The sequence below is a fragment of the Taudactylus pleione genome, unplaced genomic scaffold (assembly GCF_031769625.1).
Source record: "Taudactylus pleione unplaced genomic scaffold, aTauple2 ptg000019l, whole genome shotgun sequence".
Classification (NCBI taxonomy): Eukaryota; Metazoa; Chordata; class Amphibia; order Anura; family Myobatrachidae; genus Taudactylus; species Taudactylus pleione.
This window is the reverse complement of record NW_028284421.1, coordinates 32,539,002-32,558,672: the sequence shown is the minus strand read 5'-3', so window position 1 is coordinate 32,558,672 and position 19,671 is coordinate 32,539,002. Positions and strand designations below refer to the sequence as shown.

Genomic DNA, 19,671 nt, shown 5'->3' with positions numbered 1-19,671 from the left:
CGCAAGTCCAATGGTCGCGATGGTCTTGACCATCGCGACCATCATCCTGGCCGCTCACAATAGCTGTGGGTGGTCACCCACAGCTATGCGAGTGGCCAGCTGGCCGCAACAAAAAAAAAACGGCGCCCGCCCTGATTCAGAGCGAGCGCTCGCTTTTTGCAAGCGCCTCTGAATCAGGCCCAGTGTACGTTGCTGCTGCCACCAGTTCTGAGCAGCCCATGAGGTGTAAAAAGGTACACTGGCAGCAGGTAAGATTCAGAACTGGGCACACCATAGTACTGGAAACACCATAGTAGGGCAGCACTGGGTACATCATAGTACTGGAAACATAATTATACTATGCATAGTGTTGCCACCCAGCCTTTGTTATACAGGATTGTCATGTAATTGAAAGGGACATACTTGATTCAATATGGGATGCAGTTTGCCACGTTTTTAGGTATGATGTGGTCTGGACTGCTGCACTGCCGCCGGTATCCAGCGGTGACTGTGAGACTCGAGGCAGAGTCCAGATTGACAGGTGCTCTCAGCCTGTATGCAGGAACGCTGCACTGCCACGCAGCAGCTCGCAAGCAGAGGCTGAGCACGTATCCAGAACCGCCAAGGTTTCCCTAACCCCATGCCCTCTGAGTTAAAGACAGTCATCCAAGCAGACTTTAGTGTTACTCATTCCTATCCTTGGCAACCTTTCCTGCTGCAGCAGGTGAAGTTGCAGAGTAAGTAAGAGTTAAAGTAACATACTGTATGGGTAAAATGAAAATGTATATATAGTAAAGAAATTACATGATATATAAATATTGTGAGGAGTACTGAGTTAGTGCTGGGCAGCAGCAGCTGATTGGCAGATAATAGCTGACAGGCATTAAACCAGGCTAATTGCTTGTGCCCATCTGAAACATGGTCTACTTACAGATTGTGAGCTTGGGGCTATTTTCTCTCCATCTCACACTTATTATTTTTGCACTACACTTACACAATCAACCCGCCACCCACCACCCAGGGGTGGCGGGGATAGCCTCAGCCTAGGCTAGGGGTGCCCTGGAGAGGAAGACCCCTTTATTGGAGGATTCTCCAACTCCCCAGGGATCCCTGGGCTGACTAGCGGTCAGGGCTGATGCTGCAGCTGAGGGGCCCAGTGATAGCGCTCCCCTGGCTGTGGCATCAGTCCTCCCGTTAGAAAGGGTCCATGGCTGGTTCTGTGAATTACAGGGAGACCCTACGCAAATTTTTCCCTGTAATTCCAGAACCAGCACTGATTCCCATAGCCCAGTGCTGGTTGTACTAAGCAGAGGGAGACCCTACGCAATGTTTTCCCTGTACTTAGTCAACCAGACCTGGGTTTGCAAAGTCCGGGGCTGGTTCTGTTTTCGGGGGGACCTCACGTGTTTGTTTTTTTTACTTTTAACTATTTGGTTGCTTGTTACAGTCAGATACATGCAGGCATCTCACTGATGTCTGCATGTATCTGTGTGAGAACGAACTGCTCATGCTGAAAGTGAAAGCATGAAACAGAGATATGCTCAGGGCCGGCGCTACCATGAGGCAACTTTACGCAGCTGCCTAAGGGCGCCGGACCCTGGAGGTAGCCGCTGAGTCTACCAAACAAAAAAGAAGGATGTCTCTGAAAGAGAGACATCTTTCTTTTACACTGCACTGGTGCGGCTGCTGGTCTAATCATCCGACAGCCGCCGGTACTTGTCCTGCCGGCACTGTCTCCAGGCTGCCAGTCTTTCTGTCGTGGCCCCTGGGCTGTTAGTATGTATGTGTGTGTGCTGTCTGTGTCACTGTGTGCTGAGGACGGAGACCCGAGAGGGAAGGGGTGGCCACCACACTGCTAGTATGTTCCCTGTCACTGACTGCAGAGAGTGCAGGGCAGGTTCATGTCAGGCGGTGGAGGGGGGGAGGTTCGAGGGGTCATATCTGAACTACTTTCCTGTCTGTCATGTATCTGAATTCAGTGGAACATGCAGGCAGTGTGGTGGCCACCCCTTCCTTCTCCTCGTGTCTTCTCCTAACCTGGGAGTTCCAGCCTGTCAATCATGGAAGGAGCTCCGCCCCCTCCAGACTACATGAGGAGCTGCTTACTTATGCTGGGCATACAGCCGCAGATGTCGCCGGCATATACTGTGAGATTTCTCTCAGTGTATTCGGCAGACATCCGCGCTCCACCCCCGGGGGAGGAGACATTTCCCTGTTTCTTCCGTAGGAAGGAACACAGTAAATGTCTGTCTGTGGGCCGCGGCTGGGCATACACGGCCGACAGTTTACTGGTAAATATCGCATCGGACGGGCATGCTGGACAATCCGGCATGCCCGACCGAGCAATATTTAACCCTTGGTCGCCCCCCCACACGCTACAATTATCGGGGCGATCCGCCGATTTCAGGCAGATCGCCCCGATAATTGTAGCGTGTATGGCCAGCATATGTGAGGAAAATTTATATGTATGTGTGTGTGTATAGGTGTGTGTCTGTCTATGTATGTGTGTGAGTCTGTGTATGTAATGTATGTGTGTGTATAGGTGTGTGTGTGTGTCTGTCTATGTATGTGTGTGTGTGTGTGTGTATGTAATGTATGTGTGTATATGTATGTGTAATTAGGTGTGTGTCCCTGTGTGTGTATGCATGTGTGTATATTTATGTATATAGGTCTGTCTGTATGTGTATGTATATACATGTGAGTCTATGTATGTGTGTGTGTGTATAGGTGTATGTATGCTATGCATGTATATAGGTGTGTGTCTGTATGTGTGTTCCTGTGTGTATATGCATGTATATAGGTGTGTGTATGTATGTGTGTATATGTTTATGTATGTATGTGTGTATACACCGTAGGTGTGTCTCTGTGTATGTATGTGTGTTTATATATAGGTGTGAGTCTGTGTGTGTGTGTGTGTGTGTATGTATGTATGTATGTATGGAATGGGATTGAAATACCGACGGCTGTTTAGCCAATCCCAACTGCGGAATCCCGAAGGCTTAAGATACCGACAGGGAAGGTAAGTACCTTAACCCTAACCCTTCCTTAGTGGTACCTAACCCTAAAACTCCCGGGGGGGTCCTAATGACCGATTGCTGCGGGGAGCAGGGGTGGTAAGGTCATTCTTTGCCTAGGGGAGCCCAGACACCTTGCACCGGCCCTGTCTATGCTGTCGGGGATTTGCAGTTCGTTTTGAAATGTGATTTGCCGTTCGATTTGTACATGAACATTGCAAATCACTGTTCAAAACCGACTCAAATCGAATTTGTTTTGCAAATCGCAAAACAAATTGAATAATAGTAAATCTGGCAAAATCACTGGTTTTGCAACATTTGATTTGAGTCGGTTTGAGAAGAGCTAAATCACTCTTCAAATCGACCTTTGATAAATTTATCCCTTAGACACACACTGTTTCACAGCTGGACTTTTACCCAGTGTCTCCCAGACAGAGAGAGCCTGGAACGCTGCAGGTCTATCTGCCCCTTCTGTGTGCGCAATGGTGAGAGTGGCTGGGAGCACAAAGGCTCTCATTCAGACCCGCTCGCAAGAGCTTGAGCGCACGCGAGTGGGTCGATGTTGGACTCTGCGCAGAAATTCTCTCGCTCCGGGGCTCACTACAAAAGGGGCGGCTGTCGATGGTGATCAACAGCACTCCCCATTTTGTAGGCGTGGCGGGGGGTGGCTTTACGAACGGAGGCGTTCCCTTACGAACGCCTGTCGTTTGTGGGCGGCCCCACTGACATCACCAGTGATGTCAGTGGGAGAGCTTCCGGCTCTATATGCGCTAACATACCACCATAGCATTGGTTTTCTAGCTTTTAGTGGTGTGAATTTATAAACTCCCCTTTGCGGCGCGTGCATGGTAATTTTTCTATTTTCGGTGGAAGAGGGCATGGTCACACCTCCCCGATTTCACCACTCCTGCAGTTTTTTGTTCATGTCCATTTTGCTGTGTGTTGGTAGAAAAGCCAGGGCCACTTGATTGCATTTGCCCCCCTGGCTAAAAGTTGCCAGCCAGCCCCTGTTAAACAGACAGATCAGTCCATCTACACTTGCAGGGGCAAATGTAATAGCCTGCGACTTCCAAGCATTGTCGAGTTCCCGTCAAGTCTGCCTGATGTTTTAAAGGGAAAAAGAGGACTAAAAGGAGGGTATAGCAATAATCTTATTTATAACCTGATTAAATGTGTCTGTGGCACAGTACTCCATCCTTACTCTCCTAAAAGGAGAGCTATACAGTGTTCTAGGACTGTCCGGATAATTGTCTCAGCTTTAAGCACTATAATGATCAACCTTTTACTCACACAGTGATCTATATTATACAGTAGGAATGACCAAAAGAGAGTGACCAAGTATAAATGTAAATAAATAGTAAATTTTTATTTATTAGTGGCATCAAAAACATTCAACTACTGTCCTGGATAAACAAATTACATAATGTTTTTCTATAGTGCAGGCAATAATTGATGAAATACAAAAATTATTTTGAATAAATCCCTTTTCTCTCCTTAAGGTGCCCATACACGGTGCGATAAATTAGCCGATCCGACGGATTGGTGAGATTTGGCTGCTCTATCGTACCGTGTATGGGCATGATATGGGATGGCGCACGTACCTGTGGGGTCGTACATCGCATCCTCAGATCTAACTGCAGGTTCAGTCGACCAGGGGATGCGATGTGCAATCCCATGCAGAGCTATGCGGGGGCGAGGAGGTCCACCACCCGATCGCATCGTATGTGGGGACCGCCCGATATGTCGGAGTTCGGATCCCCCGTCGCTTCGCACGGTGCATATAGCACCGTGTATGGCCAGCTTTAGACTGCAGAAGTAAGGGTATCCTATTGGGCGCCGCCTAGACATCCCCAATTCCCTGCAATGTTTTAAAGGGACAGTCGTTAAATGGCAAAACCAGGTTGGTTTGCAAGTTACAGGTTATTATATTTCCCCTGCAATCTCTGTCTGTGTGCATATGCTTGCTGCAGAGCCTTGGGCAGTAGGCAAATTCTTTCAATGTGCACTTTCAGATGTCAACGAGATTTATCTGTATTTCCGCATCCTACTCAGAATCGGGTCCTTTATGTATGTATGTATGTATGTATGTATGTGGTATGTATGGTCAGATTGTTTTTTTTGTAATAACAGGTGCAAATACACCTGTCTATACCATGAATATTTCACTTTGGAAAGGGCCCTCATATTCTGAGGACCAACTGAGCACTAATGTTGTCAGCAATTCTTGTTCTCTGTAAAACTGCTGATACTGCTCTTACCGCTTGATTCAGACATGTTAGAGCTAGACACTTGATAACCCCTGCCAATCTTAGCTTGTTTAGCTCACACATCACTTATAGCATTGCTACTATAATAAAATACCAAAGAACCTTTTAATATTTGGAAAATGGTTACGAATTGTCATCACAGAGTCAATATGCAGCTTCCTGGAAAAGAGGATGATTAAACAGTCTTTCACCTAATTGGACTGTACTGTTATTTTTTATTTGTAACCCCATCATATGTAACCTTGCTTTACAAAAGATAAAGGTGTCCTCTTTGGCATAGAGAAGGAGACAGGCTGGGTACAAACTGTCTTGTCAATACAGCCTCATGCTGCAGGTCAGAAGAGTTCTTCTATGAATGGCAAAATTGGTAGAGATATAATACATGTATATTATGATTGGGCGCAGGAGCGGGGATTCAGGTAAGTATTGTGTGGTTGTCTTTGTGATATATGTAAGGGGCACTGCAAAGGGGGGACCATTACAGGGGACACTGCATAGGGGGCACTGCATAAGGAGGACCACTACTGGGGGCACTGTATAAGGGGCACTGCTTCTGGGGACAGTGCATAAGGGGCACTACTACAGTGGGCATTGCAAGAGGAGCACTACTACTGGGGGCATTAAGGTGCATATGGAATAGAAAAGAATGTTCCCTGAGTGACGAGAAACGGTAATGTCATGTTGACACGCCCCCATTTTCAGTGTCCACACCCACTTTTTCAGCGTGTGCACACAAGGAGGGAGTTTCCATTTTTCATCTTGCCCTGGACTCCAAATATCCTAGTTACGCCACTGCTTTGCCTAGACTAGGGGCAAAAGATATGCCTACCGATAGGCATATATTCACTTATGTGCCATTTTGCATGGCCTGCATTTGCTTGAACGCACCTTCACTGAACTTTGCCTATGTTAGAGCTCTTCTACGCACCTTATGGTTGTTGCTCCCAAATTAAATGCAACTACAGCAGTGATTCCCAACCTCTGTCCTCAAGGCACACTAACAGTCCTGGTTTTAGTTATATCCATGATTGTGCACAGATGGTTAAATCAAAATAACTGAGGTACTAATTAAGTCACTTGTGCTCAAGTATGGCTATCCCTAAAACCTGGACTGTTAATGTGCCTTGAGGACCGTGGTTGGGAATCCCTGAACTAAATTTTCTGAGAATGCAAAGTGCGAGTTCATGCAAGATACTATTCACAAATGGGCTGGACTGACTGGGAACTTTCAGCTTGGGGGTAAACCCAAGCAAGTTGTTCTGGCTTTTCTACAAGCAAATTGTGATGGAAAAATGGGAATTATAAAAGCCCTGCAGGTGTGGTTTGTCTGATGTGGGTGTAACTTAAAAAGTCAATGAAATATATGAAAAATTGTTTTGTTTTTTTAAGAAAAATGTGTTCAGGGAATAGGAAACAATACAGTATTGATGCACAATAGGAGAATAGCAATTGAAATAGCAATATGTGCACGTAACATATAAATATACACAACAAACCAGTATAGAAGAAAAAACTTGAGAGAAGATTGTTACATCCATCCAAATTCAATTCAGTGCAATGATGAATAGCCGCGGGAGGGAGCTCCCGAAGCTATTCAATACACCACGCTGTTTGGGCGGCTAAAGGTTTTCTTCTCGCACCCCCCTGGGGATGCGAGGAGAAATCCAACAAAAGTGCCAGGCGTGCAGCTGTTTGCCGGCTTAGCGCGGCTGTAACAGCTGCGCGCCCAGCACTTTAGTTGGAGAATGCCAGTTACCGCGTCTTAACACCCAGGTTAAGTCGTGAGAACCAGCATTCTTAGACTTACATGCTTCCCGACCAGGCAAACAGCGCATTAAATTGAATAGTTGCGGGAGCTCCCTCCCATGGCTATTCAAAATCGCACTGAATTGAATTCGGCCCCATGAGTCAGCAGTAAAGATGTCTACTTAATCAAATTTACAAATATTACAGTAGAAAAAGAAAAAGGGCAGACAGAATAAGAAAATAAGAGAAACTTTAAGCAGGGTACACACTGACAGATACATTGGCTGATCAATTGATCGGCCAATGTATCTGCTGCCCGTCGGGCAGTGTGTACCCGCGATATGTCGGTGAACGTCGGCGTTCACCGACATATCGCATTGGCTGTGCTGCACAGCCGATGGACAGATATGTCTGCAGATACGACCGCCCGTACACACAGCAGCAGCCGCGAGGAGGGAGGTGAGACACGCCCCCATCCCGACGGGACACACCACCGACACGCCCCCTTGTCGACGGGACCTGCGGGCAGACACAGATGATGGTTGTTCAGTGTGTACGAACAACCATCACCTGCAGATATATCTGCAGATCACTCGATCTGCAGATATACTGTATCTGTATAGTGTGTACCCACCTTTAGAAGCAGTGTGGCCACCTGCTGAGAGAGGAAAGGGTAGGGAGTCATTTCGACTGGACCCATCTAGGAGCTTAGTCTGGCAACAAACAAGGAACAGGTGTGAGGTGGCAGGAATCATGACATAAGTTTATGTATTCCATTGTAGAAGAGTGGCCCTATCTTGGCTATTATCTGTTGAATATCTGAGACCCCCGTGCGCTTCCAATAAAATAAAAAATGATCTGTTAGTAAATGTGTCATTTAGCCCCTGAAACACCATATCGATTTAGATCAATTTAAAATTCGATAATTGATTAAAATCAACAAATAGTAAATATACCCCTATGTGTCTGATTAAATTACAGCATGTTGAAGACAGATGCTTGGCATCCGGGAAACCGAGAGGCAATAGAAAGTATTTGGGACTAAGGGGCACAGTCAAGTGAAATTAACAAGGGGTTTAATCTCAGTCAAAAAGGGGGTGAGTCGTGGGCAGCTCTACCACGTATGTTGAAACCACATTTCTAATGGTGCATACACACGGTCATATTTCTAATCAGATATGAACGATAACGATTGTAAAAATATGTAGGGCATGCATCGACGAACGATGCGCGTTCTCCCATATCAGATAACGATCTCTGACATCGACTATGTTTGCAGTCAGATTTTGACGATTTCATTCATTTTAATACTGTCAGAAATCGGTTATCGTTGATGAAATCGTTCAAATCGTTGTAAAAATCGTTCAATCATTCATCGTTAATTAAATCTGACCGTGTGTATACACCATAACAGAGATTGGATACCTCTGGGTTCATTTTATTCATCTGAGAGGGTACATAGTACCATTTATAAAAACGCTTCTAGGTATTTTCTCTGAGACAAGGTTCTGACATGAGATAAAAAAACGTTTCCTGCATTTCTGGAACGCAGGGAATGTATTGGTTCAAGTGAAATCTTGCATAACTCTCACCCATTTAGTCAGCCAGGGTACAAATACAGCAGAGTTGCAAGAAGTCAGGAATGTCAAGTAATAGATATGGGGCTTGGGTGGGGAGCCAAACCATGAAAAATTGTTATGTTAAGAGATATAAACAAATACAACTGCCATCCCCATGTGACAAAGCAGAGACTATTCTGGTGACCTCCATTCAATACAGAGAGCATTACAGTGACCTCTATACACATATTGCTTCCTTCACTCCATTTGGTGGATAGCTCAAGCCATCCACCAATCACTGTAATTGATGAATGGCTAATGCATTCCACCAATCAGCATGCTAGCATCTGATTATTGGACATGACAGAAGCCTGTCATCCAATAACCGCTCCATGGATGTGGCTGCCTGCAGGAAGGCAGACGGAAGATGGTTCCCGGTCACTGTAATTGTGTCATAAACATAATCAGAGGTTTGGGAGCATCCTCTGTCTGTCAACAGGCATGTGCATAAGGAGCTCAACCCCCAGAATTTTTTTACAGAGCTGAGGGACAAATGTCACCTGCCTTCCTGACCCAGCCCGCTCCTGGAGGGGGCATGATTGTTATATAAAAGTTCATTTGTTTTAGTTTTCAACATTAAAACACCAATCATCAAATTACATCTTATTACCACATTATGGGCCTGAATCAGAAATGCAACAGCTGCGTCTTTTTCCGCAATGGTGTCTTTATGCTAATGCTGTGACCGATTCTGGGCCTACTGAGATGCCCACTGGCCGTGGTCTTGTTGCGTATGTAGACGCACCATCCGTGCACCATCAGTCATAACATCAAAGCTTGTGCCAGCCCTATGACAGGTGCAATTTTGCTGTCTCAACATGGCTTCCTGTGTCAGTGCACCTGCATCTCTGAGACCCAGGCGCTGTCAGCGACATGCCCGCAACATGCCTGTGTTTGCCTAGCCACCCCCCATGTTACCTCCCAGGAACGCCAGCTGAAATACCCAGCTCTTGTGTGTCTCACAGCGGTAACCATTAGGATGCATGCGCAGTGCGACTCGAGTCGGATTGAAAACATCGGCCACTTGCATCTGACATATCTCTACTGCGTGCACCGCTGAATCAGGCCCTGTATGCATGATACGCTGTAAACTTCTTTTCAGTCGCATTTAATGTAGCATGCAGAGCTGCATGTGTCTTAAGTATAATACAGTATATACAATATGCAGTATAATTGTTTCTTAATTTTAGACAAATTCTTTTGTATTTTTTTATGTAAAATGTTTCCAAATCTACATGAGCCCCAATATGTTTGATATTTGCCCCTAAATTGCCTGGCACACCTCCTTCCCCAAACTCGGTCCTCATGAACCCAAACAGTGCATGTCTTCCAGGTCTCCTCACAGAATCACAAGTGAAATAATTAGCTCCACTTGTGGATCTTTTAAAATGTGTCTGTTAGTAATGGCTACACCTGTGCACCTGCTGGGTGACCAGGAAAACGTGACCTGTTTGGGGTCCTGAGCACCGAGTTTGAGAACCACTGAAATAGAGGGATGATTAAGTTACTAGAAAATAATGGAGTGCAGCATATTTTAATGCACATTCACCCCTATGGTAAAACATCTCTCAGACAGAGCAGCCCGTCCTCTTCAGCACAGGTGCTGCTTGCACAGTCTCCCTGAAATACATCAAAAGTAGGCAGGTATGGCATTTTGGGGTTATAAGCAGCTTGTTCAACTGTTCTGTAGTACTGAAAGTGTTGAGGTGCGTATCAACTAGACAACATTGTCATCGTTCAAACGCTCATTAATCGTTCATAAAGCGTGCAGTAAAATGTTGAAAACCTGCTGGTTGCTTTCGACATCTATTATTGCCTGAACATGCAGGCCAAGCTGCCGATATCGACAGGTTGTGCATGTTCAGGGATGAGGGAGGTTGCCTGCGCTGAACGACATATCATTCAGTGTGGCACATTATCCACTGAACAGGGTGATGAAAATTGTAATCGTACAGTCGTTCCACTCTCGTCTAGTGCATACGCACCTTTACAGTGAGTGCTGAGTTAGTACCTGCCATTACATTCAGAGAAATGAAGCTTTGACAAGGTGAGAGGTGATATGGAAGGGAAACTCCTGTTTGCTATCTGATGACTCAGTTGTTGTTATCATATCATAGTGAAAGTAATGCAGGGAGACATTTGATGTCATTTTATTGTAAGTGATAAAACAAAAAAGTAATCTTGCAGTGACTGCTTTTACCTGCTTGATTTTCTTGTGTAAAAACACAAAACAAAATAAAACACTGGAATTATGTGTGTATGTCACTTTCACTTTATTTGGTATCAGCAGTTTACAGAAATGTAACAACTTAGTATAAGCATAACTCCAAAAATCCTATTTAAACCATACCTGTCTACTTTCCCAGAAATTGCTGGAGGCTCCCATTTTTTTTGGTACAGATACATACAGTATGTGAAAAAGCAAGTTTGCAGACCCATCTTTGCTCATAGGCACATGTGGCATCAGTCATCTCTAATCAGTCTCTACGTCCCTATTCTTACAGGCCAAAGCATGTTTTGGGAGCTTACAATATAATTATGTTTTTTGCCAGGTCAGCAAATCTTTTGTGTAATGCTGGCTGGACCAGGCTGGATTGGGTGCTTTGCTTTCTGTTGTGGAATAGGCACAATCTATGACGATTCACCCAATCCACTCAAAAATAGTTTTTTAAGATTTTTAAACAATAAGAATGGAATTGGATTTTTAAAGTACACATATTTGAAGACACTTCTGGTATTGAGGGTGTTGTAAGGCTTTTCAGAATGTAGACGTCAGTATCTTTCAGTATCTTTTCATCTAGTTACAACCTGTCCTCAGTATATGTAAGCATGTGTGTGTAAACAATTGTGTATTTAAAAAAGTTAACTGAAATGTTTTTTTTTTAGGATATGAGAATATGGCCCATAAATAAGGTCCAGATAAGCAGCATATTAGAGAAAAATGTAAACTTTTATATTAATTGATAGTTGATGGGGGATGTGAAGGAGCTTTGTGGCAGTGATTTTATTATGTAGAATTAATTTGCTTTTCAGTTCCACCTTCAATATGATTTATCACATCAGATGCACAGATAAACCGTGACTTTGCTCAATAGAAGTAGTGCTGTTTGTAGATGGCCTCATTATTGTAACTTCTCCTGGCCTGTACAAGCGAGGCTGTGCACGACTAGTACTAATGTGGAGTCTAAAGGCCCCCATACATCAGCAATCTGAAAACCACAATTAAACAATTTGAAGATTTATTTCCCGATCTTAAGGCCCCCATACATCAGCAATTGATGGCAGCAATCGTGCAATTTGCAATCGATTGTGTATAAAAATCTTTCCCTTTTTCAATCGATTGCAGATTACACAATTGCCACAATCAATTGAAAAAGGGAAAGATTTTTATACACAATCGATTGCAAATTGCACGATTGCTGCAATCAGTTGCTGATGTTTGGGGGCCTTTAGGACTTCCCAGTCTAGCAATCTGCGCCCATGCACTACAGATCTGTTTCAGTGATTTGCAGATCGATTGCAGCAAACACAGATCTGCCAATCTTGAAAGACCCATCATTCTGCTAGAAACTGTGGCCCTCATTCAGAGCCGCTCGTTAGCGGCAGTACGCTCGTTCCGAGCGATGTTTGCACATCTGCGCATGCGTACGGTTTTTAGTACGCATGCGCGAACCAGTCAGTGCGGCCGAAAATCGTTTGTACGCTATATTGCGAGTGCCTGCTATTTTGAGTGACAGAATGAGGCGTATGTGGGTGGTAACAGGGGAAGGTGCTTGAAAATGGGGAGTGGAGATCCGAACGCAGGCGTGCTTAAAGGTCAAAACGGGCGTTTTATGGGTGTGTATATTTAAAACAGCAGCGTCATTGTCCACGTCACTGGGTTATTTTATAGCCAGAACTGCTCGCAAATTTGTGGTAGCAAACACCAACCACAAGAATAGCGAGCAGTTCATACGCTGGTCGATGTACTCGATTAATCTAATAAATAGCGGACATGACGTATGGTGCGAGCGGCCAGGGGGCGTTTTTAACAAATAAACGAGCGTATGTTTTGCTCGTTCGTTCAGACTTAGAGGTGTGAACAGACTGCAATGTGCGTACGGATCATTTGAATAGCCACCCCTTGTTTTTAAACGAACGACCGCAAATAGCGAACGGCTCTGAATGAGGGCCTGTCTGCAGATCTGCTGATCATGTCCATACGCTAGCAATCTACAGACCCAATCCATCTATGAAATCCAACATGTTGGACAATCTGATTAAACAATTCCAATCACTTTTTGGTTGCAATCTGCGATCTGTGAAGCCCATAACAATCGATTGCAAATTGCAGGATTGCCACGATTGCTGATGTATGGGGGCCTTAACACGTGTATATAATAAAGTTAAGTGAAGCAGCCTTTTTACTTTAACAACTACACTCTCTAAATGAGTGAAGCCTCCCTAAACAAAGCTCCCCCTGGCACAGCATTCACCTTTGTCCATATTTATTACAATCCCCACTAGAAATGAACTAGGCACTGCCATTAACTGAGGATTGGAGCTACTGTATCAGATAACGTTCAAACAGGTTTCAGTGGGGATAATGTAAATCTACATTATATAGTACTTATATGTCACGTTAACACTGTTACTATGTATATTCCTTGTATGGAGCTCTGGACACCTTGCGGTGTCTTAAAAGATAATAACAATAATAACAACACATCTGGTTATTGGTGAAATGGGATGGGTACGGGATACCGGCGCTCAGGATTCTTTGCTACCGACACCTGTCTGTAGGTGTCCTAGCTCTCCCCTTGTCCCTACCCTATCCCTAACCCTCCCTCCCCGGTGCCCTATCCCTAACCCTCCCTCCCCGGTGCCCTATCCCTAACCCTCCCTCCCCGGTGCCCGAACCTGACTTCCCCCCTAGTGCCTAAACCTAACCTCCCCCTCCCTGCATGTGTAGCTCGGTTGGGGTGTGTAAACTATTTCACACAGTATGCAGTAGGTGTGAGTGTGGTCATCTGGGCTGCAGCCTGCAGACTTTTTATTGTTCAACAGTATAAAAATATTTATAAAATTTTGAGGAACCTTTTTAATATCATATAGTACATTATGAGCTGTATTCAGTTTGAGCGGACCCACGATACTTTTCCGCCTCCCGGACTTTTCACCTGTTTTGCAAGCGGAAAAGTATCGCGTGCGTCCCTGCGTATCCCCGTATTCAATTTGAAAGTATGCGAAAATGGGACCCGGCGACACTGAAACAAGCGGAAAGTCATGTCAGATTTGAGGGAATCAGCCTGAGACCCCCCAAAAGATGCTCTGACATGGGGGTTCACTATTGTACCCCCAGATTTGGCTTGCTGAAGGTATTTGGTGTTTTTAAACGGGCTCAATAGCTGCTAAATAGCGTTTTTGTATAAGTGGTGAAGAATAGTATTCAGGAATTTTTTTTGCAGAAGATAACTTATCCCAGCAAATTTGGGGTACTTGAAAATAGGGGCCAGCATATTTTAAAGTTGCTAAAGTAAAGTTTAAAAAATCGTGAAAAATCCACCTGCCGCAAGCACCTGTAATTAAAAAAACACCTGGTGCATACTTGGGGACCCCCCTGGAGTCTAGTTCGCTAGTTTTTAACTTTGTCCCCCAACTTTTATTTTTTTCACCCCCAAATTAAAAGTGTGTTTTTTTTGGTGGTGTGTTTTTTTTTTTTCAAAAAATTTTGACGCAGTTTACCTTTGGGGGACTGTCTGAAGGCTGCACAGGGGTTCCCACAACGTTGCACTCCAAAACCCCAATTATGCACTTTTTTCCGCCTGCTATTCATAGCCGAAACTTTTTCGCCTATTACATTGCATTGACTTTCCTCCTAGGCGGAAAGTGTTTCTACCTGGCGAAATGACGTCATCGGCGAAACTTTTTCGCCGATCTCGGCTTTTCGCTCCAAATTGAATACGGGCCTATATGTTTACACATGTGCCCAGGGCCGGTTCTCACGTTATGCATGGTACGCAGCTGCGTAAGGTGCCACATAGTGAAGGGCGCCTCAGCTGCGTACCATGAGGGCCGCGGTGCAGACTGTGTCTCTGTGACACAGCTGCACCGCCTGTGTAGCGCTGACCGGACGGACTCTCATCGGCTGCTGCTCCCACTGCCGACCCCGGACATCTTCCGGCTCCCGCAGTGGGTAATGGGAGTGACGTCATGACGTGACGTCACTCCCATAATGCAAAGCGGTGGACGGAGGAGCTGGTATCGGCCGTGGGACCAGGACCAGGAGCGGGTTTCAGGTAAGTGTTTTTTTTTAAATTTTCATTACGTCTCTACTGCGGGGGCACTACAAGGGGGGATTACTAGGGGAGGAATACTACTTATGACACTACAGGGGGTAATACTACTGGGGGGCGCTACAAGGGGGGATTACTAGGGGAGGAATACTACTTATGACACTACAGGGGGTAATACTACTGGGGGGCGCTACAAGGGGGGATTACTAGGGGGGAATACTACTTATGACACTACAGGGGGTAATACTACTGGGGGGCGCTACAAGGGGGGGAATACTACTGGGGTCACTACAGGGGGTAATACTGCTGGGGGGCGCTACAAGGGGGGAATACTACTGGGGACACTACAGGGGGTAATACTGCTGGGGGGCACTACAAGGGGGAATTACTAGGGGGGAATACTACTGGGGACACTACAGGGGGTAATACTACTGGGGGCACTTCAAGGGGGGATTACTATGGGGGGAATACTACTGGGGACACTACAGGGGGTAATACTACTGGGGGCACTACAGGGGGGGGAATACTACTAGGGGCACTACAAGGGGGGGAACCACTACTGGGGGCACTATATAAAGGACACTGCATAGTGGGTACCACTACTGGGGGCACTATATAAAGGACACTGCATAGTGGGTACCACTACTGGGGGCACTGCGTAGGGGGGGAGTACTACTGGGGCACTATATAAGGGGAATACTACTGGGGGCACAAGGGACACTGCACAGGGGGGACCACTACCGGGGGCACTGTAAAAGGGGCACTGCATAGGGGGTACCACTACTGGGGGCACTGCATAGGGGGACTACTACTGGGGGCACTATATAAGGGGAATACTACTGGGAGCACAAGGGGCACTGCACAGGGGGGACCACTACCGGTGGCACTGTAAAAGGGGCACTGCATAGGGGGGCGCCAAAAAATATACTTGCTTACCAAAAAATTTGGGCTAAGGCCGGCCCTGCATGTGCCCAAGCATTGAGCTGCAAAGTAACATTCCTGTCCTGACTGTTCTCTCTGTTTCTGCAGTGGACAGTTTGCCATTGTAAAGAGATGCCAAGAGAAGAAGACTGGGGTAGACTATGCTGCAAAATTCATCAAGAAGAGACAGAGTCGTGCCAGCCGTAGAGGGGTGACCCGGGAGGAGATAGAGCGAGAGGTGAACATCCTGCGGGATATCCAGCATCCTAACATCATCACTTTGCAGGATGTTTATGAGAACAAGACTGATGTTGTCCTCATCCTGGAGTTGTGAGTTTCAAGTGTTAACAAATGAGAAGTTGTCTTTTTGGTACAATGAAAATGCAATGTGACTGAGTGAGATGTTTCATAGGGTAATATATAAGTCCTATTTACAGCAAAAGACAGAGACATGCTCATTGAGTGTATTATAATCTGGGTGGAGTGGTTTATGACCATGACTTGTTTATTGTAACATAATTGTAGTGTCAGGCACAGAAACATTAGGTATATAAATGATGTCACCACAAGACACATTAACGTTCAAATGAAGGAAACATTAAATGTAGACACAGGAAGATCTGGACAAGTCATATTGCAGGAGGAAATGAAACAATTCTTCCTTCCTATAACTTCCTTCCCATCCTTTTAGATGAAGCCTTTCACATAGTGTCATGTGTACATAGGCCTGTGGACCAGTAGGGGAGGCATACACAGTGCAGTCACATTCAGTAGGAGTGGGACAGGCTCAGGGTTAAAAAATTTGCCGCAGGAAATGTCCTTATTTTTCAGTATTGACCAATTACGAGGAGAAATCTAATTTTCTGCATGTCAGATGGAATTGTTATTTTTTTATTGCCTTGGAATAATTAATTATAAATTGATACTGTTTGAAGAAGAGTATTTAAAAAGAAAAAAAACATTATTGCATTAGTTCCCAAACTTTTTCAGAGTATCTGCATTTTTACCATGGCACCCCTGCGCCAAAAGTTTCTTATTGAGATATTCAGTAAAAATGAAATGAAGTAAATTGTGCTTATATGTCACCCTTAGGTTCAGTTATGTGGTGGCTGACAGGGCTGCGCTTCTTTTTGTCCACATCATTTTTGATTTGCAGTCATTAGCCCTGGTTTTGCGTATCACACTGACAAAAAAATAATTTTATTTAGTACTGGACCACCAAACCAAGACACTCCTGCTAGTGCCCTGAGGCACCCCAGGGGAACCACTACATTATTGTCAAATTCAGTAAGCATGACATGATGGGAAATGGATGTTGGAGTTTTAAGTTTGCCAAAGCAGTCTTATGCGTAACCTGTGCGGACACTGGACATGGGTTCAGCAGCACAGTGTCCCTAGAAAACATGTGAGTGTTGTCTTTAGAAATTTTTAGTAAAAACCATATAGGCCCGTATTCCATTTGCCGCCATCGCTGATTTCATGTGTGAAAAAGTATTGTGCGCGTGCCCGCGTATCCCCGTATTCAATTTGAAATCAGCGAAAAAACGGAACCCGGCAAATTCGTAATCAGCGAAAAGTCCTGTCATTTTTGTGGAAATCAGCCTGACACTGCAAAAGATGCTCTGACATGGGGGTTAACTATGGGTACCCCAGAATAGCCCTGCTAAAGGTATGTGGGGTTTTAAAATGGTCTCAATAGGTGCTGTTTTGCATTTTTAAGAAGGTGGTGAAGAATAGCATTTAGGAGTTGTTTTTTTCCCCAAATAAGTAGTTCCAGCAAATTTGGGGTACATGAAAATGGGTGCCAGCATATTTCAAAGTTGCTAATATGAAGTTTTAAAAAACGTGAAAAAAACACGTGGGGCATACTTGGGGACCTCCCCTGAGTCTATTTCGCTAGTTTAGAATTTTGTCCCCCAACTTTGTTTTTTTCGCCCCCCAAAACAAAAGTACTTTTTGGGGGTGTCCTAAGGTACTTTTTAAAACATTTTTGGCACAGATTACCTTTGGGGGCATGTTCAAGGGGTGCAGGGTGGTTTTTTGGAAGTCTGCACCCCAAAACCCCAATTCTGCACTTTTTCTCGCCACCTATTCATAGTTGATACTTTTTCGCCGGGTCTGATGCATTGATGCACCGGCAAAAAGTCGGACAAATTGAATACGGGGATAAGTGGAATCGGCAAAAATTACGTCATCGGTTAAAAAGTTTTGCAGAGAGCGGCTTTTCGTTCCAAATTAAATACAGCCCATAGTCTGTAATCCTGGTAATTTAACAAAATGACCATATAGTTGCCAAAAGTAGAACTTGCCAAAATGCAAGTAATGAATGGAAATACAACTCCTTTTCATATGTGCAAATGAAAAACCCTTTTTTCACTCAGACGTGAATTTCATGCATTCTATAAACACTGTATATACCGTGTTTCCCTGATAATAAGACCTACCCCGAAAATAAGCCCTACCCTTACTTTTGAAAAAGGGTCCAAAATAAGCCCTACCCTGAAAATAAGACCTAACAAGTCAGACTCCAAAACAAGCTTTCAATACAGCTTGTTTTAGAGTGAGCGCGCCTGACGTCATGACGCAACTCTGAAGGGTGAGGTCGACGTCGGAGGTGCCACGGATGAAGAGGAGCTGTGGACCGTGGAGGAAGGAGCCACCGCCGTATTCTTCTTATCATAAAGGTAAGTGGTGAAATGGCGCACTGCGCACAGACTGCATTCAACAGGGAGATGACTAAAAAAAAAAGTCAGGAGCCGGGAGGCCCGGTAGGGTTGGAAGGAGGGGCACAGGCTGCAATCAACAACGGGGGGGGAGGGAGGGAGAGGCACAGACTGCTTTCAACAACGTCAATGTTAATTAAAATAAGCCCTACCCCGAAAATAAGCCCTATGGAGTTTTTTGGACCTAAAAAAAAATAAGACCGTGTCTTATTATCGGGGAAACACGGTAGCAGGGGAAGCCAACCTCGGTCCTCGAGAGCTACTAATCGCGATTCACGATTTCCAGACCACCTAGTTGCTGCACAGGTGTATTCATTACTCACTAAAACATTTGCAAAGATCCACAGGTGGAGCTAATTATTTCACTTATGATTCTGTGAGGAGACCTGGAAAACATGCACTGTTGGAAGCTCTCGAGGGCCAGGGTTGGCTACCCCTGGTATATACAAATGCACTGCTCTCTAATTACCCTTGTAATGCCCCTTTTTACCAGGTTTTGTCTGCCAAGACTATGACAACTGTGCTACTACCGTGTTTCCCCGATAATTAGACCTACCCCGAAAATAAGACCTATCCTTACTTTTGAAGAATGGCCCAAAATAAGCCCTACCCCGAAAATAAGACCTAATAAAATCCAAATTTTTCCCGGTCCCTGCACTACACTAAAATGCCCCCAGCTCCGCCCCCCGCATGAAATACTAAATGAAAGAGCTGGAGGAGGCTGCCCGGCCCACTCCTCCACCAGCTTACAGTACCGTAGTCAGACTCCAAAACAAGCTTTCAATAAAGCTTGTTTTGGAGTCAGCGTGCGTGACGTCATGACGTCACGGCGAGACTCTGAAGGTGGACATCGGAGGATCGTGGAGGAAGGAGCCACCTCCTTATTCTTCTTATTCTAAAGGTAAGTGGGAAAATGGCTGCATTCAACAGGGAGAGGGACAGGCTGCATTCAACACCGGGGTGGGGGGGGCTGCAGAGGCACAGGCTGTATTCAACGACGGGGGGGAGGGAGAGGCACAGGGTGCATTCAACAACAGGGGGGCTGGAGAGGCACAGGGTGCATTCAACAACGGGGGGAGGGAGAGGCACAGGCTGCATTCAACAACAGGGGGGGCTGGAGAGGCACA

At 45.3% G+C, this 19,671-nt stretch overlaps 1 protein-coding gene across 2 annotated transcripts in view; it reads left to right on the top strand.

The window, feature by feature from the left end:
- The window catches only part of DAPK2 (death associated protein kinase 2), a 90,134-nt gene that overhangs the window by 28,804 nt on the left and 41,659 nt on the right, over positions 1–19,671 (top strand). For both annotated transcript variants that reach the window (XM_088446624.1, XM_088446635.1), the window contains exon 3: positions 15,930–16,151. In XM_088446624.1, coding sequence (XP_088302750.1) covers positions 15,930–16,151 — 222 coding nt within the window. The remainder of the gene's footprint in view (positions 1–15,929; positions 16,152–19,671) is intronic.